This window comes from Coregonus lavaretus, assembly GCF_964263955.1.
Source record: "Coregonus lavaretus genome assembly, chromosome: 16".
NCBI classification, from domain to species: Eukaryota; Metazoa; Chordata; class Actinopteri; order Salmoniformes; family Salmonidae; genus Coregonus; species Coregonus lavaretus.
The window spans coordinates 1,090,149-1,114,520 of NC_140003.1; the positions used below are offsets into that span (position 1 = coordinate 1,090,149).

Consider the following 24,372-nt stretch of genomic DNA (forward strand, 5'->3'; position numbering starts at 1 on the left):
TGGAGAAGGTAGATTTCAGTGTGAGCAGTTCAGTCAAATGCCAGATGGGCTGGTCTATCTTTAACCCAGTGGTCCTGTCTAAATTGGGGGTTTTGCACTGAATTATCATTATTTGGCTAATAATGGGGACTCAAGGGAAAAAAGGTTGGCAGGTGTGGTGGCCTCGAGGAAAAATAAAATGGGCCAATGGGGTTAGAAATACCCAGGCCGATTTCTGGTTCCAGACGGTCCCTCGTGGACCGCCATGTGGACGGTGAGTGGCTAGCTGATGATGAAGTCACATTTACTGCATGTCTCGTCTATTTTTGGGAGTAAGGGAGCTTGCAACCATGACATCTGGTTTCAGGCCTCAGATAAAAACTTCCCTATGGCAGCATGGCTGTCAATTTTTTTTGTTGCTAAATCTAGCTAGCTGTATCAATTAATGGAACACTCACACATACCCTCTATACATGGCTGCCCATGTTCGTCCAAGAATGTACTGTTCCTTTGAGAAAACAACAGCAGATTCAAATGGGTTTTGGCGGGTATTCAAACACTTGAGCTATGAGGCTGCTGGTTTTGGTAGCCATGAGGCCTTTTGTTTTCTAGGCATCTTAGGCCTAGCTACATGGTCTGTAACCTGATTGAATGTGTGCAAAATATGAGAAGTAAGCATATGCGACCAGCTGTTGACTGCACGTACCCAGGAGACAGCGACCTTACCTTGGGTCCAGGGCCAGCTCTGTCTTGACTGCTTGGTCGGCCAGTCCAATAAAATTAGTAGCAGTTCAAAGTAGTGACCCAAAATAAACGTAAACAAAAAGAAAACCACAAAAAGGCATGCCTAAACGAAAGATTCAAAACCAAATGAAAGGCCTCACATGGCCACCAAAACCAGTAGCCTCACGGCTCTCCAAACTGGCACTGATTGACCATCACCTTAATTGACCACAGTGGAGTAATTATAAAGGCTTCCTGGTATAGCACAACCCTTGACCCAGTTGGTGCTGCCACCTGGGGGATGGAGTGTTTCCTGAATAGTGTTGCCTACCTGTGTGCTAACACTAAACTACCCCCCATATCATAACATTAGGTACACATACTAAATTCGGAGTGGCTGCGGATCTGACTTCTATTACATAGTTACACATCATACATGTTTTTGTATATATATTTGTCATTTTAGTGTTTTTAATGGTTGCAAAGGCGAGGGACGCAAATGCCACTGTATTTCAAAATCGACTCACATGGATTAGACTTAGGACTCTGAGTTTTCACATGGAAAAGTGTTGTTTGCTCTTGATAAGATAAGACATGCTTTCTGGATTCCCAAGAAAAAGTTGTTAGAAAATTCAAACATACATTTTATGGAAAATACATGTTGTGTGTTTCTGAATGTTGCTGCCTTGTTGACAATATGAATGGGTGCCGCAGATTATGGTTCAATTTGAGAAGCGCATTTGATTTAGGGAGATTCTTAATTGGATTTGCTTGACTCCTCGTTTCCTCTCCTCCGTCCTCTCCTCGCCTCCTTTTGAAAAAGGTCAATGGTAATCGAGGAGATGAGGGGAGGTGAGGAAATGTGGAAACAAATGAGCTTGTATGAAATGAGACTCTTCAGCTGAGTTTACAGAGGAAGCCCAATTCTGAGCTTTTGCCCAGTTATTGGTAAAATAACTGATCTGATTGGTCAAAAGACAAATTAGTGAAAAAAATATCAGCATTGGGATGTCTGTGTAAACGTAGCCTCCTTGTCCACTAGTGCATCATCTGGCAAATGACGTTTACAGAGGAGGAATCCCCAAATATATACAGTGGTAAGAAGAAAATGAGCTGATTGCTGACCTGTTCCCACGCCTAAATCCCCCGTCCTCAGACTTTTTCTCACTCCTTACCTTGCCATATAACCACCTTCTCTCCTCCTGAACGCTAGCAATGCTTTCATGGTGATGCCACGGCACGGCATATTCTCCCTTCCTTTTGTGAATGAAAGAATAAGTGCTTTTTGTCATTATATTGTAGGAGTGCAATATGTAACTTTTTGGGCGACCTGACCAAATTCACATAGAAATGTGTTATAGATATGTCACTCTCATTGAAAGTCTAAGACGCGGTAGATCTCTTCTCTGTGCACTATTTATATTCTTCCCGTTCTTAAGTTTTGTTTTTGCGTCTTTTACTTATATTCCACAGCCGTTTAGGTGATAGAATGATTCTCTACCCCCCTCAAACTCAACTCTGGACCTCAAAGCCAGTTCCACTGCATTTTTTAATTGTTCCCCTCTAATCAGGGACTGATTTAGACCTGGACACGAGGTTTGTGCAATTAATTATCAGGTAGAACAGAACACCAGCAGGCTCCGGACCTCGTAGGGTAAGAGTTGCGTACCCCTGCTACACTATACTTGCTTGTTTTGTCACATAAACTGAAATGAGGAGAACTATTAGAATTTTAGCAACCAGGAAATGCTATGTATTATGCTGCCAGATCTCTAGTCTATGTTATCCCTTTTTGATGATATTCATGCTCTGTGTGTTATGCCATGTGCTCCTTTGTTCTAGTTAATGTTCTGCGGTTTTCTATGTTTATTATACATGTTACTGTTAAGCCATTTCCCTCCTGATTATTCACCCGGCACTACTTGCAGCAGATTAGCAGAACTAACACAGCAGGTTAGGAGAATGAGATTAAGGTTAGGAAAAGGGTTAAGGTTAGGAAAAGGGTTAAGGTTAGGCTGAGCTAAAATGGTAGTTGTCAACAACTCCTGACCCCGACGCGACAACTAAATGGACCTGTACTCCATCTAGCCACTACCATAGAAACCATCAGTCTCATAACACCGGTATATGCCCACACCATTCTGTTGTTGGGGTACACCCATACAATTCAAACATAGAAAATCTGTTTTTTAACTAACTTAATTACCTATTTCACTCATATTGTAATTAAGTATTACAATGACGTAAATGTAAGTATAGATCATATTTCATAGAAATCTGGAAACACTGGACATTCTCTCTCTCTGCATTGTGGGGAAGGGCCGTAAGTAAGCATTTCACTGTCTACACCTGTTGTTTACTAATAAGCATGTGACAAATACATTTGATTTTAATTTGAGCTCCTTTAAAACTCATTTTGATATCATGCATGGTCAGTCATGCATGATCAGTATCCATAGCTCTGTCCATGAGTTTCAGAGTGGTTACATTTCTCCAGCCCCATCCCTCAGCTGTTTACCTAATCAGTGGCGGGGTTTCACATTGTTATTGTTTGAACTACAGATAGCCCCTTTAATGTGGGTGCCCTGTCACATGCGTTCTCTCCTGCCATTTGTTGAAGTGGCATAGCCCACTCCTTGCGCACATGTGACTAGTAGGTGGGTGTTTGAGGGTTTATCCAAAGATTTTGATAACTGAACCAAGATAGACCACAGCCAGTCGTTTCCAATGGGAACAAATGAGCCATCGTGAGCAGAACAAGCAAGGAGGGGGCAGAGCCAAGCACGAGCTAGCGAGATCCTATTGGTGCGTTCTACAATCATCTGCATATTTCCTATAGGGAACGCCTACTATGTGAAGTGCGCGTGTGCAATAACTCGATTCGCTTTGGCACTCTTTCCAAACAACGCGATTTTTTAAAACTTTTGCAAAGTCTACAAACATTTGTCCACTATGTTTATAACATATTCTAGTTTTGGGAACATAACTGTATTGAGATTAAATGTTTCATCGATGAGAATTTGCAGAATGTCGGCCAAATCTCTCGGTCCATCTTCTCCACTGACCCGCAAGTGGGCTTCCTCTCACTACCATATTTGGTAGTGAGTGGAACTGCCAAGCGGATACTTCACATTTAAACATCTACTGAAATATCTGTCTCATTGTTCTATCTTTCTCGCGCACGGCCAGTCCGTGAATGAATGGTGGGTCTAGCAGTCTCACCACGACATCGAAGAGAACGCTAAATAAACACAACAACGTGGAGCTTTTCGGTGACAACTGACATACAGACAGACTCGTGAAGGACGGCTTTTCTTTGCAAATGAACATATATTCTCTCGTTGGCACTGCGGTTTTGGGAAAGCCAGTTGAAAAGTCTGTTTTTCCCGGGCCGTTCAATGTTTACACATCGCTCCAGACGCCACGATTTAGCACACTGGACAAACTCAACACTGTTTGAAAAGCTCGGTCCTTGTGCAAATAGTTACTTTGCAACACAAGTAAACACCAAACGGAGCTGTCATTTCGATGGTTTCGGCAGTAAAGTTTTCTACAAATTGATGACTCCAGTGGAAGAACAAACAATATCAGCCACCACCCTGTGACAATCTGGACAGCGAGTGCTGCAGTTGTTTCTAACGACACGAGGAACGCATGCTGTCTTTGTTGCAATAACTTTCTCTCCTCAACAAGGACTTCGTGAATTATGGGTTATTAATTGTTGCCATATAGATATTTAAAGGTGTATCTAGCCAATTGGTTTTGCAGGTGAATTGGGCACAGCACAACATTGATACATTATTGATTATCGAATGTTACTAATCGATTATTAGGGGCTGTATCATTGAATTTAACAATTAGGCTTTGAATAGTTTATTCTCTCCATTGTCCTAATTAAACAGAGATGGCGGGTCGGGATGACAAAGAGAAGCCAGATATTAAAAGGTTTTCCCTCTGGTACATCGGCTGGTCCTCTTTGGACAGGCGGACTACCCTGCCTATGTTGCCGTGGCTGGTGGCGGAGATCCGAAGGAAAAGTGAGAAGAACGAGTCTGGACGCGAGACGGGTCCTGTCCAGGCCAGGGAAGTTCAGCTAGTGCTCACGCCGCCGTTAATTCGATGTATCCCCGCCAACAATGCCACCAACTCGTCCGTCTTCATCTTTGAGCATAAAGTACAGTTTATCTCGCGGTTCATCCACAACAGTAATGACCTCACCTATTTCGCCTACCTTATCCGGAGCCAGCCCGACAACCCCGAGTCGGAGATGACATGCCATGTCTTCAGGGCGAACGACCCAAACCAGGTAGGTTGTCATAATTTACTTACAGGTGTGTCACTGTCAGAATTGCCGTTATGCTTTACAGGTGTTTGCCTACACTCAAGTTTTAAAAACGTCAATTTCCCCTAAATGATGACCTTCACTGAATGTACAAAACATTAACAACACCTTCCTAATATTGCGTTGGCACCTTCTACCATACCCCGTTCAAAGGCACTTAAATATTTTGTCTTGCCCATTCACCCTCTGAATGGCACACATACGCAATCCATGTCATCTCAAGGCTTTAAAAAAAATCCTCCTTTAACCTGTCTCCTCCCCATCATAGCTTTCACCTGGTTAGACTGTCATGGAAAGAGTAGGTGTTCTTAATGTTTTGTATACTCAGTGTGTATTCTTTCATTTGCAAGGATGTGGAGGTATGGTACCATGTAACCCTGATTCATGATCCATTTTAAATGGGTCAAGTACAATTGCCAGACAGTTGCACCAGCTACTCTCAAGCATAAGCCATAAAACAATGGGCAACCTCTGGAGAACTCAGAACTTTACCACAGTGGTCCTCTTTCTCTAGAGTAGGCCTAGCTCTTGAGAACCGAAGGGGGCCCAATGGGGCTTGCATGCTGACTACGCGCGTGCGTCTGCATGTTGATTTTGTCTATCCCCACCAGACGTGATCGTGACACGCAGGTTAAAATACCAAAATCAACTGTGAATCAATTATATTAATTTAGGGGCAGGTCGAAATGCACATGAAACATTCAGCGCGTGGAGCATCTGAAATAAAACCAAGTTCTATTTTAGTGCTTGGATATGCAGACACTCGCAAGCAGTGTGGGTGAAATGATGAAATAACGCGTTTGTTATCGCTCATGCATGCAATGTGGCCGGTGTGGTTTGCCTTTTACAGATTCCCCTCTTAAATGTCATATAGCGGTTATTTCTCAATGCCAGAAATGCATATAATAGTAACTGGGTTTGAAGTTTTCTCAAACCCAGTTAAGCTAGTAAGCTGAATTCAGATAATGCATGTCATAACAACAACAAGATGCCCAGCGCTTTAAGCCAAGCCTCCTCCACCCGCAAAATTCCAGTCACTTCCCGCGCCCTATACTCGTCTGTCCAATGCATGTAAATAGCTCACCTGCTCCATAGCAAGCTGCTCTATCCGCACAAATTTTTTAAGCAATTTTAAATTGAGCTAAATGTTTTTAAAAAATGATTTCAGATGTTTCAAAAGGAACGATATAAACTGTTATTTTTGGAGGGTTCGAACCGTTTCAGAACTTTTATTTTGCTGGTCGGAACGGAACCAACAAAAATAATGGTTCTGTTCAGAAGGAAACAAGTGGAAAATAATTTTGGTTCCAAGCCCTGGTTAATATACCGCATCAACTACATAAATATCTGATAGGGTCCATTATCTGCCACCTGGACTGTAAGGGTTCTCAGCAGATTCTATGGAGGGAACTACAAGCCTGACGCTCGGTTTTAATATTTAGAATTGCTTGCGATACGGCTTTCGACATCAACGAGAAATAATAGTTCAAATAAAAAATCTACACTTAATGTAGCGGTTTTGCACAGATCCATACAGCTATTTGTGCCTCCTTCCGTCAAAACTACAGTTCCCCAGTTACGCTTACACATAGGTGTTCGGAGCACGCTAGACTGCTAATTAGCACAGGTGGTCACCTCTATTTTCTGTAAACAAGCACTGTAACATGGAGATATGGCCATGTGTACACTAAGCCGAGGTGCTCCCGAGTGGCGCAGCACTGCATCTCAGTGCTAGAGGCGTCACTACACTCAAAAAAATAAAGGTTCCTGGAGGATCCTTTAGGGGTTCTTCATATTGAAACTGTGGGGGAACCTCCATAACTACTTCGAATAACTCTTTAAAAGGGTTCTTCAAAGAACCCCTTTTAATGGATCTTCAAAGAATCGTTTGAATAACCTTTTTGTGGTTAATTTTTGAACTACTCCCCCCTCTCTTATTATTATTATTATTATTATTATTAGTAGCAGTAGTAGTAGTAGTAGTAGTAGTACTCTGTAGCTCAATTGGTAGAGCATGGAGCTTGTAACGCCAGGGTAGTGGGTTCGATCCCCGGGACCACCCATATGTAAAAAATGTATGCACACATGACTGTAAGTCGCTTTGGATAAAAGCGTCTGCTAAATGGCATATTATTATAGTACGCTTAACAATAACAACAATACCACAATATTTTAGTTGTCAGTGTTTTATTAGGATTTTAGTGGCAAAGCAGAATAAAAAAATCAAAATATAAGGTAAACTCCCAGCAGAGCCAATGGGTCCAATGGGTATACAGTGGGGGAAAAAAAGTATTTAGTCAGCCACCAATTGTGCATGTTCTCCCACTTAAAAAGATGAGAGGCCTGTAATTTTCATCATAGGTACACGTCAACTATGACAGACAAATTGAGATTTTTTTTCCCAGAAAATCACATTGTAGGATTTTTAATGAATTTATTTGCAAATTATGGTGGAAAATAAGTATTTGGTCACCTACAAACAAGCAAGATTTCTGGCTCTCACAGACCTGTAACTTCTTCTTTAAGAGGCTCCTCTGTCCTCCACTCGTTACCTTTATTAATGGCACCTGTTTGAACTTGTTATCAGTATAAAAGACACCTGTCCACAACCTCAAAACAGTCACACTCCAAACTCCACTATGGCCAAGACCAAAGAGCTGTCAAAGGACACCAGAAACAAAATTGTAGACCTGCACCAGGCTGGGAAGACTGAATCTGCAATAGGTAAGCACCTTGGTTTGAAGAAATCAACTGTGGGAGCAATTATTAGGAAATGGAAGACATACAAGACCACTGATAATCTCCCTCGATCTCACCCCGTGGGGTCAAAATGATCACAAGAACGGTGAGCAAAAATCCCAGAACCACACAGGGGGACCTAGGGACCAAAGTAACAAAGCCTACCATCAGTAACACACTACGCCGCCAGGGACTCAAATCCTGCAGTGCCAGACGTGTCCCCCTGCTTAAGCCAGTACATGTCCAGGCCCGTCTGAAGTTTGCTAGAGTGTATTTGGATGATCCAGAAGAGGATTGGGAGAATGTCATATGGTCAGATGAAAACAAAATATAACTTTTTGGTAAAAATTCAACTCTTCGTGTTTGGAGGACAAATAATGCTGAGTTGCATCCAAAGAACACCATACCTACTGTGAAGCATGGGGGTGGAAACATCATGCTTTGGGGCTGTTTTTCTGCAAAGGGACCAGGACGACTGATCCGTGTAAAGGAAAGAATGAATGGGACCATGAGATTTTGAGTGAAAACCTCCTTCCATCATTGCCAACAAAGGGTATATAACAAAGTATTGAGAAACTTTTGTTATTGACCAAATACTTATTTTCCACCATAATTTGCAAATAAATTCATATAAAATCCTACAATGTGATTTTCTGGATTTTTTTTCTCATTTTGTCTGTCATAGTTGACGTGTACCTATGATGTAAATTACAGGCCTCTCTCATCTTTTTAAGTGGGAGAACTTGCACAATTGGTGGCTGACTAAATACTTTTTTCCCCCCACTGTATCCTCTGGCATGTTGATGTTAATGTCTGATGTTCTCCGTATCCATAGCCAGAATGATTTTGCAGTGCATGGTGATCAAACAGGTTTCCTGTTATATTCATCAGAGGTGTAGGGAGGGTGAAGTCTGTGAATCCAAAAAATATTAATTATACAGATGATTAACAAAACATGCACATGACAGTACTCATACCTTGGTATTTGTGGTAAATGTGAATAAAAAAAACCATTTTGATAATGGTTTTTATACACATACCTTGTCCATAATGTAGAGGCCTATGGGATTTTCATTGAAGAGGTAAGGGAGGAGGATGGTAAATGTGATCTGCATAACATACCAATACCAATTGACATACCTTTGTATGCCTCCTCGTCTGTAAACCTGCAGACACAGACACAAAAGTGAGCAGTTCAGTCATTTGCACCCAATACAGCTAGCCTTCAACATATTCTTATAGCATACATATTCTTACCTCTTTGTTGATTGATATCCATTGAATTGTATCTATTTTCTGTTTTGCACAAATATGAAAAGATATTGGTTTTATGATGATACCATCTATCAATTTAGATCCTACAAGGGACAACCCTTACTTTAAATTAAGGAGTTAATCTTTACATTGTTCAGTTAAGTGCCTGCACTTCAAAGAACTTTGAGGATCTTAGAAGAACCCTTGTTGAACCCCTAATTTTTAGAGTATACAGACCCTGGTTCGATTCCAGGCTGGATCACAATCCGGCCGTGATTGGGAGTTCCATAGGGCGGCGCACAATTGGCCCAGCGTCGTCCGGTTTGGCTTGGGTAGGCCGTCATTTTAAATCAGAATTCGTTTTTAACTGACTTGCCTAGTAAAATAAAATAAATAATAATAACCCTAACCTGTAAAGGTGTGTAGTAATTTATTTGTTGCTGATATGAAAGGATACTTTGTTTCCAAACCATCCCGCAAGCAATGTGTTTTAACGTTCAGACCGAGCATTAAAAAAGTCCCTCTGGAAGAAGATCCTTTCATCAATAGGCGCTAAATGTAGTTTAGTTTGAGTGGGCTGGAGTAGGCCTAGTGATAACACACTCTCTTTAGAATCATGAAAAAAGAAGACTATTTAATTGGTCAATTAAAACATGTTTTGGCTGCGGTATTAAGTATTTAGGCCATTGTGGTGGTGGGATAGAATAGGCAACTGGATTTAAATATAGCCTAGGCTAAGATAATCCAGATCAGGGCTGTATCCGTCAGATACAGGGGATCAAACATCTCTGACAGACTGTGTTTTGACAAGGGATTCATAGACCCAAAATTGAATCAGCAGCTTTTATATGCAATGATCAACACATCATGAGTGTTGCCTCATCGCCTGGTACTTGTTGTTCAGGAAGGGGAGCAGCACTGACTGGACTAGAAGAATCAATTTCCCCATTATCATCTCTACTTCTTTGTGAAAAGTGTTCTGCATTATCCAACTTGCATAGGTCTAGAGACTAGCAAATATTGTGCTAGTTCCAATAGTTTTTAAAAATTAACTATTTGCATCAACTTTTTGAGTATTTCCAACATGAATTATAATATACAGTGAGGGAAAAAAGTATTTGATCCCCTGCTGATTTTGTACGCTTGCCCACTGACAAAGACATGATCAGTCTATAATTTTAATGGTAGGTTTATTTGAACAGTGAGAGACAGAATAACAAAAAATAAATCCAGAAAAAGGCATGTCAAAAATGTTATAAATTGATTTGCATTTTAATGAGGGAAATAAGTATTTGACCCCTCTGCAAAACATGACTTAGTACTTGGTGGCAAAACCCTTGTTGGCAATCAGAGGTCAGACGTTTCTTGTAGTTGGCCACCAGGTTTGCACACATCTCAGGAGGGATTTTGTTCCACTCCTCTTTGCAGATCTTCTCCAAGTCATTAAGGTTTTGAGGCTGACGTTTGGCAACTTGAACCTTCAGCTCCCTCCACAGATTTTCTATGGGATTAAGGACCTTAATGTGCTTCTTCTTGAGCCACTCCTTTGTTGCCTTGGCCGTGTGTTTTATTGTTTAACATTGTTTTCTGTTTTTGATTATTAGCCATTTTAACCCACTTTCGCAGGCATTGTTGAGCATAGTACTAAATCCACTAGCAGTAGCCTAAGTGGAGGTAGAGCTGCAGGCATTGTAGGATGCTGCATTTGTGCGCATGACCTTGTCGATTGTTGGGAATGGGTGTTGTCATCTTTGAGCGTCAATTTGTCCGACGGTTTTGATATCCGTTCATCATGATCCATTACACCTCATAGCACAAACTGCTTACTACTAATATAGAAATATCATTTTATTTCTGTAAAATAATCATAGTCTGACATTTTTCAATTACCCACAATCTTCTAAAAAAACAGAGCCAAATGATAAATTGTAAGAACTTAATTCTTACGTTGATAGAAAATATTATAAAAATTGAGTAAATTAAACAATTTTTTTTACTCCAAAATAATCATTCAGATTTTTCATTATATTCAATTGAATTTGCATTTTCAAATGTCATGCATTTTTGAACACTCTAAAAATAGGTAAGGTATTTAAATATTGAAGTCAAACCGGAAACCTGCATTTCTAGATTTGTTGGGGTAATATTTACAAAGTCCCTGAATAGTTTTTACAGTGCATTCGGAAAGTATTCTGGCCCCTTCGCTTTTTCAAAATTTTGTTAGGTTACAGCCTTATTCTAAAATGGATAAAATATAACATTTTCCTCATGAAAAAAAAAAAAAAAAGATACCTTATTTACATAAGTATTCAGACCCTTTGCTATGAGTCTCAAAATTGAGCTCAGGTGCATCCTGTTTCCATTGATCATCCTTGATGTTTCTACAACTTGATTGGAGTCCACCTGTGGTAAATTCAATTGATTGGACATGATTTGGAAAGGCACACAGCTGTCTATAAAAGGTCCCACAGTTGACAGTGCATGTCAGAGCAAAAACCAAGCCATGAGGTCGACGAAATTGACCGTATAGCTCCGACATAGGATTGTGTCAAGGCACAGATCTGGGGAAGGGTACCAAAAAATGTCTGCAGCATTGAAGGTCCCCAAGAACACAGTGGCCTCCATTTCTAAATGGAAGAAGTTTTGTTAGCACCAAGACTCTTCCTAGAGCTGGCCACCCGGCCAAACTGAGCAATCGGGGGAGAAAGGCCCTTGGTCAGGGAGGTGACCAAGAACCCGATGGTTGCACTGACAGAGCTCCAGAGTTCCTCTGTGGAGATGGGAGAACCTTCCAGAAGGACAACCATCTCTGCAGCTCTCCACCAATCAGGCCTTTATGGTAGAGTGGCCAGACGGGAGCCACTACTCAGTAAAAGGCACATGACAGCCCGCTTGGAGTTTGCCAAAAGGCCCCTAAAGGACTTTGACCATGAGAAACAAGATTCTCTGGTCTGATGAAACCAAGATTGATCTCTTTGGCCTGAATGGCAAGCGTCACGTCTGGAGGAAACCAGGTACCGCTCATCACCTGGCCAAGAATGGCGGTGGCAGCATCATGCTGTGGGGATGTTTTTCAGCGGCAGGGACTGGGAGACTAGTCAGGATCGAGGGAAAGATGAAGGGAGCAAAGTACAGAGAGATCATTGACGAAAACCTGCTCAGGACCTCAGACTGGGGCGAAGGTTCACCTTCCAACAGGACACTGACCCTAGGCACACAGCCAAGACAATGCAGGAGTGGCTTCGGGACAACTCTGAATGTCCTTGAGTGGCCCAGCCAGAGCCTGGACTTGAACCCGACCGAACATCTCTGGAGAGACCTAAATATAGCTGTGCAGCGACACTCCCCATCCAACCTTACAGAGCTTGAGAGGATTTACAGAAAATAATGGAAGAAACTCCTCAAATACAGGTGTGCCGAGCTTGTAGCGTCATACACAAGGAGACTCAAGGCTGTAGTCACTGCCAAAGGTGCTTCAACAAAGTACTGAGTAAAGGGTCTGAATACTTATGTAAAACTGAAATATTTGTGTGCAAACATTTCTAAAAACCTGTTTTTGCTTTGTGGTTATGGGGTAATGTGTGTAGATTGATAGGGGGGCTATTACTGAACAAAATGTGAAAAAAGTGAAGGTCTGAGTACTTTCTGAATGCACTGTATATCCTAACCACATTTCTAATGATCTGTGTGTGCGCGTGTGCATGCCTTCCATGCCCTGGCTTGTGTTTCATGTTACAGTTGGATCACGTGATATGGGGTAGCCTAGTGCCAACTGCCAATGTCATACCAGAGGCATCTTAACACCTCCAAAGATATACATAACTACGCTGACTCTCTCACCCTCAGTCCATTTATACCCCATTTTTACAGCAGTCTCTTCGATTTTAAAGGTCATGAACAGTCAAAATCATGTTTTTCATGACATTTGATGTTATTTGGATGAAACCAGATCAAAGTATGATGACCAAAGTATAAAAAATGACTTTGATCATAAAGTTACTGGTCCCCTCCCCTGTGTCAAACACTTGTATTAAGGAGGCAGGATTATTAAGGGGATAGTGACATCACTAACTCTCTCATATTAATACACCAATGGTAACATGATATTGCATCCAAGTTGTATGACATAGGCATTTCAAAGAGCTGTCAGTCAAGGCGAGCTCATGAATATAAGGTCCCGCCCAGCCTGTCTTTTCAAACGTCCTGGTAAATTGAGCATTTCTATCGAAAACAAATGTTATGGGTGAAAGTTTTATCCCTCAAAAGGCTATTTTACATGGGAATTAGAATGACTGTTCGGGACCTTTTTAACAATAAAAGCCTGTCTCAAATAGTTCTCACACACAAGCATACAGTAGTGTTCAAGTTTTTAAAGGCCCTATACTGGCCTGTTTTTACTGTATCATGTTTCCGTGGTATGTGCAAGGCCAGACCAGGCTGTTTGTCTGCTGGTGAAAGCTGAGAGTCACAGTGAGTGAGGCAGAGAGTAAATGCTTGGAAAATAGCACCAAAACTTTTTTACTTTTGAGGTGTTGTTGGGCCTCTCAGCTACATACATACATACATACATACATACATACATACATACATACATACATACATACATACATACATACATACATACATACATGATGCAGCACTAGGAAAGGCAACATTAGCAGCATGTCCCTGTTTAGCTTGCTAGCGTTGTTGTTATGCAAGTTTAACTGGCTGGGTAGCAACATGTGCCAGATGGACCATGAGGAATGCACCTTCACCCACACCAACTGGGCTGTGTTCCCCTGGCTAGCTACCTCTCTGCACTTATCGGACTACCACACGCACCAAACTGTCCTTTCCTTTTTATGGGAGTCATTGATCACTGTGTGTTTCTAAAGTGCTTTGTTTTGACACGTTGTATTCCAAGTTTGAAGTAGGCCTACACCTGGAACACCTAGGTGTGTTTTTCACTGCGTTGAAGAAGGAGTAGACATGTCCAGACTCCTCTTACCCAGTTATTTTAGGACACTGAATTTAACCACTCTTCTGCAGGACAAAGCAGGACTAGGAGACACACCGAAGCACACTCAGAATATCTATTCTTGAAGTTTGTTTTAGAAATAGCTTATAGACAGATATTGTCAAGCTTAAAGACATGGGTTAACATGATCAAATGTTTAAAAAAGGTATAATCTTTGTAAATGATGTCATACATAGGACTGGTGGAGTTATGTCACATGCAGCTATGAAAGATATATGGAAATGTCTGCTCTACCCAAACTTACAACCAACTAATTGCAGCATTACCGCAAACATGGAAGAGGCAATTGGAAGGGGGAAAATATAAGGAACTTGTCTGTCGGCCCTGCATTAAAAACCAAAATTGGTTAACTAAAATTATGATAAATAAAAAAATCTATACCCGTTTCATTTAATGACCCAAAATTGACTGCTGTGCCATATATATTGCAAAATAGTTGGGAAGAGATTTTCAATGTACCGATTCCATTGTTTATGAACTGATAAGGAAAACGACGCCGTATTCAAAACGTAGCATTTTACAATTTTAATTATGTAACAAATTCTAGCAACCAATAGAATGTTTTTTATATATGGGGGATACAACCTTCCCAGCTCTGCAGATTTAGCTGCGAAGAGACAGTCAGTTTGATAATTTATTTTGTTACTGTCCATATGTAGCTTGTTTTTGGTCACAGGTCCAGGAATGGCTGAAGAATTGCAACATTTACCTGGAGCTAACTCTGCAGATAGCAACACTGGGTGATTCGAAAAGTCATAGTCAATCGTGATGTCTATCTTTGCTTGACATCATGGGAAAATCAAAAGAAATCAGCCAAGACCTCAGACATTTTTTTTTAGACCTCCACAAGTCTGGTTCATCCTTGGGAGCAATTTCCAAACGCCTGAAGGTACCACATTCATCTGTACAAACAATAGTGCGCATCGATAAACACCATGGGACCACACAGCCGACATACCGCTCAGGAAGGAGACGTGTTCTGTCTCCTAGAGATGAACGTACTTTGGTGCGGAAAGTGCAAATCAATCCCAGTACAACAGCAAAGGACCTTGTGAAGATGCTGGAGGAAACCGGTACAAAAGTATCTATATCCACAGTAAAACGAGTCATATATCGACATAACCTGAAAGGCCGCTCAGCAAGGAAGAAGCCACTGCTCCAAAACCGCCATAAAAAAGCCAGACTACGATTTGCAACTGCACATGGGGACAAAGATCGTACAGTTTCAACCGCAGACCACGTGTAACCATGCCAGCCCAGGACCTCTACATCCGGCTTCACCTGCGGGATCGTTTGAGACCAGCCACCCGGACAGCTGATGAAACTGTGGGTTTGCACAACCTAAGCATTTCTGCACAAACTGTCAGAAATCGTCTCAGGGAAGCTCATCTACATGCTCGTCGTCCTAACCAGGGTCTTGACCTGACTGCAGTTTGGCGTCGTAACTGACTTCAGTGGGCAAATGCTCACCTTCAATGACCACTGGCATGCTGGAGAAGTGTGCTCTTCAGGATGAATCCCGGTTTCAACTGTACCGGGCAGATGGCAGACAGCATGTATGGCGTCGTGTGGGCGAGCAGTTTGCTGATGTCAACGTTGTGAACGGAGTGCCCCATGGTGGCAGTAGGGTAATGGTGTGGGCAGGCATAAGCTACGGACAACAAACACAATTGCATTTTATTGATGGCAATTTGAATGCACAGAGATACCGTGACGAGATCCTGAGGCCCATTGTCGTGCCATTCATCCGCTGCCATCACCTCATGTTTCAGCATGATAAGCTGAAAATGTCCCAGTTCTTCCATGGCCTGCATACTCAGCAGACATGTCACCCATTGAGCATGTTTGGGATGCTCTAGATCGACGTGTACGGCATCGTGTTCCAGTTCCCGCCAATATCCTGAAACTTTGCACAGCCATTGAAGAGGAGTGGGACAACATTCCACAGGCCACAATCAACAGCCTGATCAACTCTGTGCGAAGAAGATGTTGTGCTGCAGGAGGCAAATGGTGGTCACACCAGATACTGACTGGTTTTCTGATCCACACCCCTACCTTTTTTTAAAGGTATCTGTGACCAACAGATGCAAATCTGTATTCCAAGTCATATGAAATCCATAGATTAGGGCCTAATACCTTTATTGAAATTGACTGATTTTATATGAACTGAAACTTTGAAATTGTTGCGTTTTATATTTTTGTTCAGTATATTAAGACAGGCAAGTCCACATTTCTCACGTAATTTAGAATGTAATAATAATTTGAATATCATTGGCAAGGCGTTAAACAAAATGCATTACTCTGAAAGTGGTAATGGACTACATTTTTAAAAACAATTTTTGCATGCTTGGGCGGGTGATCAAAGAAAATTGGATGACCTGAGCTCAATTTTGAGTGTCATAGCAAAGGGGTGTGAAAACGTATGTAAATTATATACACTGCTCAAAAAAATAAAGGGAACACTTAAACAACACATCCTAGATCTGAATGAATGAAATAATCAAATTAAATACTTTTTTCTTTACATAGTTGAATGTGCTGACAACAAAATCACACAAAAATTATCAATGGAAATCAAATTTATCAACCCATGGAGGTCTGGATTTGGAGTCGCCCTCAAAATTAAAGTGGAAAACCACACTACAGGCTGATCCAACTTTGATATAATGTCCTTAAAACAAGTCAAAATGAGGCTCAGTAGTGTGTGTGGCCTCCACGTGCCTGTATGACCTCCCTACAACACCTGGGCATGCTCCTGATGAGGTGGCGGATGGTCTCCTGAGGGATCTCCTCCCAGACCTGGACTAAATCATCCGGCAACTCCTGGACAGTCTGTGGTGCAACGTGGCGTTGGTGGATGGAGCGAGACATGATGTCCCAGATATGCTCAATTGGATTCAGGTCTGGGGAACGGGCGGGCCAGTCCATAGCATCAATGCCTTCCTCTTGCAGGAACTGCTGACACACTCCAGCCACATGAGGTCTAGCATTGTCTTGCATTAGGAGGAACCCAGGGCCAACCGCACCAGCATATGGTCTCACAAGGGGTCTGAGGATCTCATCTCGGTACCTAATGGCAGTCAGGCTACCTCTGGCGAGCACATGGAGGGCTGTGCAGCCCCCCAAAGAAATGTCACCCCACACCATGACTGACCCACCCGCAAACCGGTCATGCTGGAGGATGTTGCAGGCAGCAGAACGTTCTCCACGGCGTCTCCAGACTCTGTCACGTCTGTCACATGTGCTCAGTGTGAACCTGCTTTCATCTGTGAAGAGCACAGGGCGCCAGTAGCGAATTTGCCAATCTTGGTGTTCTCTGGCAAATGCCAAATGTCCTGCACGGTGTTGGGCTGTAAGCACAACCCCCAACTGTGGACGTCGGGCCCTCATACCACCTTCATGGAGTCTGTTTCTGACCGTTTGAGCAGACACATGCACATTTGTGGCCTGCTGGAGGTAATTTTGCAGGGCTCTGGCAGTGCTCCTCCTGCTCCTCCTTGCACAAAGGCGGAGGTAGCAGTCCTGCTGCTGGGTTGTTGCCCTCCTACGGCCTCCTCCACGTCTCCTGATGTACTGGCCTGTCTCCTGGTAGTGCCTCCATGCTCTGGACACTACGCTGACAGACACAGCAAATCTTCTTGCCACAGCTCGCATTGATGTGCCATCCTGGATGAGCTGCACTACCTGAGCCAATTGTGTGGGTTGTAGACTCCGTCTCATGCTACCACTAGAGTGAAAGCACCGCCAGCATTCAAAAGTGACCAAAACATCAGCCAGGAAGCATAGGAACTGAGAAGTGGTCTGTGGTCACCACCTGCAAAACCAGTCCTTTATTGGGGGTGTCTTGCTAATTGCCTATAATTTCCACCTGTTGTCTATTCCATTTGCACAACAGCATGTGAAATGTATTGTCAATCAATGTTGCTTCCTAAGTGGACAGTTTGATTTCACAGAAGTGTGATTGACTTGGAGTTACATTGTGTTGTTTAAGTGTTCCCTTTATTTTTTGAGCAGTGTACATATTTCTGTGTTTCATTTTCAATAGATTTGTAAAAATGTCTTAAAATTTTTCTATTTGTCATTATGGGGTATGAATACATTCTGGGTATGAATACTTTCTGAAGGCACCAAATTTTCCAGTCTTGGCTAGAACACAAAGATATATCAAGATATTAACAATTGGTTCAGTAAAAGTCTAAATAATACATCCCAGTACAAGTCCACAAAATTGGGGGAGTGCACAAGCTTGTGAAGCTAAGATATGATACAGTACATCAATATGCATCACATCTACAACCGTTATGATGTTATGGATATCATAATGCTGTAAAAGGATACTGACAATGTAAAGAAACAATTTATAGACCATATACAATCTTGATGAAAGTTAGCTTTACAGAGAAAGTTTCAAGATGGAAAAAAAAAACTGTATCTAGAAAACGTTATATTTACATTTTAGTCATTTAGCAGACGCTCTTATCCAGAGCGACTTACAGTTAGTGAGTGCATACATTTTTCATACTGGCCCCCCGTGGGAAACGAACCCACAACCCTGGCGTTGCAAGCACCATGCTCTACCAACTGAGCTACAGGAGGCCTCTTCCCCATCAGGAGGCTGAATTTTCTTTGGCATGGGTCCCCAGATCCTCAAAAGTTTATATAACCGCACCATTGAGAGCATCTTGACTGGCTGCATCACCGCTTGGTATGGCAACTGCTTGGCATCCGACTAAGACGGTTAGTCGAGGTAATTGAGGTAATATGTACATGTGGGTAGAGTTAAAGTGACTATGTATAGATAATAAACAGAGTAGCAGCAGCGTAAAATAGTGGGTGGGGTGGCAATGCAAATAGTCTGGGTAGACATGATTAGCTGTTCAGGAGTCTCATGGCTTGGGGGTAGAAATAGTTAAGAAGCCTTTTGGACCTAGACTTGGTGCTCCGGATGTGACATTGCCTATCCCAGTCTTTAAAAGACTGTAGAACACGCAAACAAAACTCAAGACACTTTGAAATGGTCTGCATTGCTTCATTAACCATATCATATTCATAACTAACACTGGGGGACGTCTGTGAGTGGAAAAACAAGCTTTATGAGCTAACTAAAATACATAAAATTACCCTGTAATGGTGTAAATTCATGCCATTTCCTGCTTAAACTGTGTAGGCTTATTAAAGCATGCGGGAGCAGCATGTACCAAATACCAGGCTCTCTTTTTCTTTACTCAACATAGCTCTATTATTGGCCCGGCGGCAACAGTGATGTGTTGATCAGGGATGAGCACACATCTCTCATTCATTCTTGTGCAACTGGGTGACCCTTAGCATGGATTCCACCCTCTGCTGTGCCCCAAGGCCTGTCCTATTCTGTGTCTGAGCCAGTCAACTCAAGGTCCCAGTGACACCTGGGGGCTGCCTTATCTAGTCCCCAAGCCAAGTCAGAGCAAGAGTGAGGAGCGTGACCAGGTTGGTGCTAAAACCACTGACCCAGAATGGCTGAGGTCATCATAATGGGACTAAATGGAGTTACGGCCTAATCCTTACTTGAGAAACGTAGGCTAAATCTATTACCAACATTTTCTTATTCTAAAATAATTAATTATGATAATAGGAGATTTAAGTCAAAATTTGCATGCATCACAGTTAGGAAGGGAACTGCCTTGAATTGTGTTTCTCTTGCAAAGAAGTTGGGCTTGCCTCCAGCCTGGTAACAGTGTTGACATTGTTTCAGATGCTAATTTGGACAGCGTCAAACCGCTGACCAAGGTCGAATCATATATCATATCATATCATATCTGATGATCAGTGAGTGGGCTAACTGAATGACTAAACTGCCTTGTCATGTTTTACCTGTCTGTCTCCTCCATGTTAAAAATAAAATTGTTAACCCTGTTGTATTTATAACCACTTTGGACTGATAGTTGACCAAAGTCACAAATCAAACCATTCTTAGTAGTTATTTTGATGGAAAAATCAGCCTGTTCATTCATTATTTGAACTGTCTTATATAATTAAGCAATAAGGCCTTAAGTGGTGAAGTATATGGCCAATATACCACGGATAAGGGCTGCTCTTATGTACGACGTGAAGTGGAGTGCCTGGACACAGCCCTTAGCCGTGGTATATTGGCCATATACCACAAACCAGAGGTACCGTATTGCTTTTATAAACCGGTTACCAATATATTTAAACAATGAATTACATTTTTTCTTTTTTTTTCTTTTGAGAAATAAATTCATACTATTTCATCCTTCCACCAGAGGATATAGTCTGCACAAAGATCTGGTTGCTAATACCCTTTGCAAGTGATGTCATAGTTCTGGGGTCATGTCCTGGGTCTTTTTGAATGGGCTTCAAGATCATATAATAAAATTCATGAAAATGCGGCCATTTAAAGCTAGAATCCTTAGTTGCTACATTCATTTTTGGATTTACAGTGCCTTCAGAAAGTATTCACACCCCTTGACTTTTTAAACATTTTGTTGTGTTACAAAGTGGGATTTAAAATGGATTTAAATATAATTGTTTTGTCAACAATCTACACAACATACTCTGTCAGTGAAAGAAAAATTCTAACATTTGTAAAAAAAAGTATGAAAAATAAAACACTAATATACTGTATTTTTATTAGATTCAACCCGTCGAGTCAATACATGTTAGAATAACCGTTGGCAGCGATTACAGCTGTGAGTCTCTAAGAGCTTTCCACACCTGGATTGTGCAACATTTTCCATTTATTATTTTCAGAATTCTTCAACCCTTGTCAAATTGGTTGCTAGACAACCATTTTCCGGTCTTGCCATAGATTTTCAAGTAGATTTAAGTCAAAACTGTAACTCAGTCACTCAGGAACATTCACTGTCTTCTTGGTAAGTAACTCCAGTGTATATTTGGCCTTGTGTTTTAGATGATTGTCCTGCTGAAAGGTGAAATCGGGTCCCAGTGTCTTGTGAAAAGCAGACTGAACCAGGTTTTCCTCTAGGATTTTGCCTGTGCTTAGCTCCATTCCATTTATTTTTTATCCTGAAAAACTCCCCAGTCCTTAACGTTTACAAGCATACCCATAACATGATGCAGCCAGCATATGCTTGAAAATATGGAGAGTGGTACTCAGTAATGTGTTGTATTGGATATGCCCCAAGCATAACACTGTATTCAGGACAAAAAGTGAATTGCTTTGCCACATTTTTTATTTTTATTTTTTTATTTTATTTTATTTTTTTTATTTTATTTTTTTATTTTTTTATTTTTTTGGGGGGGGGGATGGATCAGCTAAATATTGCAGATAGATTGTATCTTCTATCAATGTAATTGTCTGCATCACTTCCAATCCCCCATGTTTTTTTTTATTTTTTATATATATATATTCCCCTTTATTACTTTTCAACCCCACCATCCTTTCCCTACTTGGAGTAAATTAGTGAACAACAACGCCCAGGCCTCTACTTCCGGTCTATACTTACTATCTACACCTTATGGACAGAGTTAATTTTACAATAATTCTATATCTATATATATATATATATATATATATACACATACACACACATATACATATATATATATATATATATATATATATATACATATATATATATATATATATATATATATACACATATATATATATATATATATATACATACACATACATACACATACATATCTATTTATTTTTTTGCTCCTGAACTTCTTCTACTCTCAACCTCTCCGATCATTTTCATGATGTCCATCCGGTTTGCTTCTAAATGCCATATCTTTCTAACTGTGCTCTTTCCCAAAAGCTCCCAACATACAACCTATATACTTATTATGGACACAGTATGCTTACATTATTAGCTATCTTTGTTATTATTTGTTGTTATTTGTTATTAGTCCCATCCTTCAACTCTATTCAATACCTCCCATCTATCTCTTAACACCATCCATATAGGATTTCTATTTGCCATATATATTTCAACCATACTGTGATGTTTAACAAAAGTTCTGAACCTTTCTATTCTCATTGCTTCTACAGATTGTGAATTAAAAATAAACATTTTTGCTAAAAGTATTATTATATTATTGATTGATTGACTATGACTTTTCAGATCACCCAGTAATGCTATCTGCAAGGTTAGTTCCAGGTAAATATTGCAATCCTTTAGCCATTCCTGGACCTGTGTCCAAAAACAAGCTACAAATGGACAGAACCAAAACAAATGATCTAATGATTCTATCTCTTCACAGCAAAATCTGCAGAGCTGGGAAGATTGTATCCCCCATATAAATAACATTCTATTGGTAGCAAGAATTTTATATAATAATTTAAATTGAAAGATTCTAATTTTTGAATCCGGTGTCGTTTTGCGTGTCAGTTCATAAACACTATGCCATGGGATCGGTACGTCAAAGATCTCTTCCCAACTATTTTGCAATCTATATGGGACTGCTGTCAATCCTTTGGTCCTTAAGTGAAACTGATATACTTTTTTATTTATCACAGTTTTCCTTAACCAATTATGTTCTTTAATGCAAGGCCGACAGACAAGTTCCTTACTTTCTCCCCCTTCAACTTTCCTCTTCCACTTTTGCGGTAAGGCTGCAATTATTTGGTTGTAATTTTGGGTAGAGCAGACATTTCCATATGTTTTTATTAGCTGCATGTGCGACATAACTCCACCAGTCCTACCGATGATATCATTTACGAAGATTATACCTTTTTTAAACATTCTGTCAATAAATATAGGTTTTTTGTCAATTAGTATATTTGAATTTAACCACAATATTTGTTGCATTATTTGTTCTGTCGTTTCTGGAGGATTAAATTGAAATTGTAACCAACTTTCTATGGCTTGTTTTAGAAATAGTGACATTTGGGAGATTATTTCCTTTTCAAATAACTGAAAGTGAGAGGTTGTAATCTGAATAAAGGGAAAAAGGCCTTTCTTGAACAGTGGGTGAGACAATCTTACTAATTTGCTTGAGAACCAGTTCGGATTTAAGTATAACTTTTGGATGACTGAAGATTTTAGTGATAGGTCTAATGCTTTAATATTTAATAATTTCTGTCCTCCGAATTCATATTCATTATATAAATATGCTCTTTTAATTTTGTCTGGCTTGCCGTTCCAAATAAAATTGAATATTTTTTTCTCATATAATTTAAAAAACTGTTTGCTAGGCGTAGGCAAGACCATAAGCAAATAGGTAAACTGGGATAATACTAAAGAGTTAATCAGGGTGATTTTTCCACAAATTGACAGGTATTTTCCTTTCCATGGTAGTAAGATCTTATCTATTTTTGCTAACTTTCTATTAAAATTTATTGAAGTGAGATCATTTATTTCCTTTGGGATATGTATTCCGAGTATATCCACATCACCATCAGACCATTTTATTGGTAAACTACATGGTAATGTAAAAATTGTATTTTTTAGTGATCCAATACGTAATATAGTACATTTGTCATAATTTGGTTTTAATCCAGAGAGGTTAGAAAATGTATCTAGATCCTCTATGAGGCTGTGGAGGGATTCTAGTTGTGGATCTAAAAGAAAACATGAATCATCTGCGTACAATGACACCTTTGTTTTTAAGCCCTGTATTTCTAATCCTCTGATATTATTATTGGATCTGATTTTAATAGCTAACATCTCGATGGCCACAATAAATAGATATGCCGATAGTGGACAACCTTGTTTCACTCCTCTTGACAGTTTGAAACTTTCTGAGAAATAGCCATTATTTACTATTTTACACCTAGGGTTACTATACATGATTTTGACCCATTTTATAAGAGATTCTCCAAAATTGAAATGCTCCAGGCATTTATATATGAATTCCAGTCGAACTTTATCAAATGCCTTTTCGAAGTCTGCTATGAATAGCAGGCCTGGTTTCCCATATTTTCCATAGTGTTCTATTGTTTCCAATACTTGCCTTATATTGTCTCCAATGTATCTTCCATGTAAAAAACCTGTCTGATTAGAATGAATAATATCCGACAATACCTTTTTAATTCTATGCGCTATACATTTTGCTAGGATTTTTGCATCACAACACTGAAGTGTAAGGGGCCTCCAATTTTGTAAATGGACTGGATCTTTATATTTTCCACTTGTATCCTGTTTCAGTAATAATGAGATCAGACCTTCTTCTTGAGTGTCAGATAATCTACCATTTACATAGGAGTGGTTAAAACATGCTAATAACGGTCCTCTTAGTATTTCAAAAAAGGTTTGGTATACCTCGATTGGTATGCCATCCAACCCTGGAGTTTTCCCGGACTTAAAGTCTTTAATTGCATCCAGAAGTTCCTCCTCTGTAATTTCAC

The 24,372-nt window shown here is 40.5% G+C and overlaps 1 protein-coding gene across 1 annotated transcript in view; it reads left to right on the forward strand.

Moving 5' to 3' along the window:
- Nucleotides 1-4,468: 4,468 nt before the first annotated feature.
- Nucleotides 4,469-24,372, forward strand: part of LOC311143738 (TBC1 domain family member 4-like) — a 144,724-nt gene continuing 124,820 nt past the window's right edge. Inside the window, exon 1 of the mRNA XM_084179613.1 lies at nt 4,469-5,008. Within this exon, the coding sequence (XP_084035739.1) occupies nt 4,607-5,008 (402 nt within the window). The 5' untranslated portion in view covers nt 4,469-4,606. The remainder of the gene's footprint in view (nt 5,009-24,372) is intronic.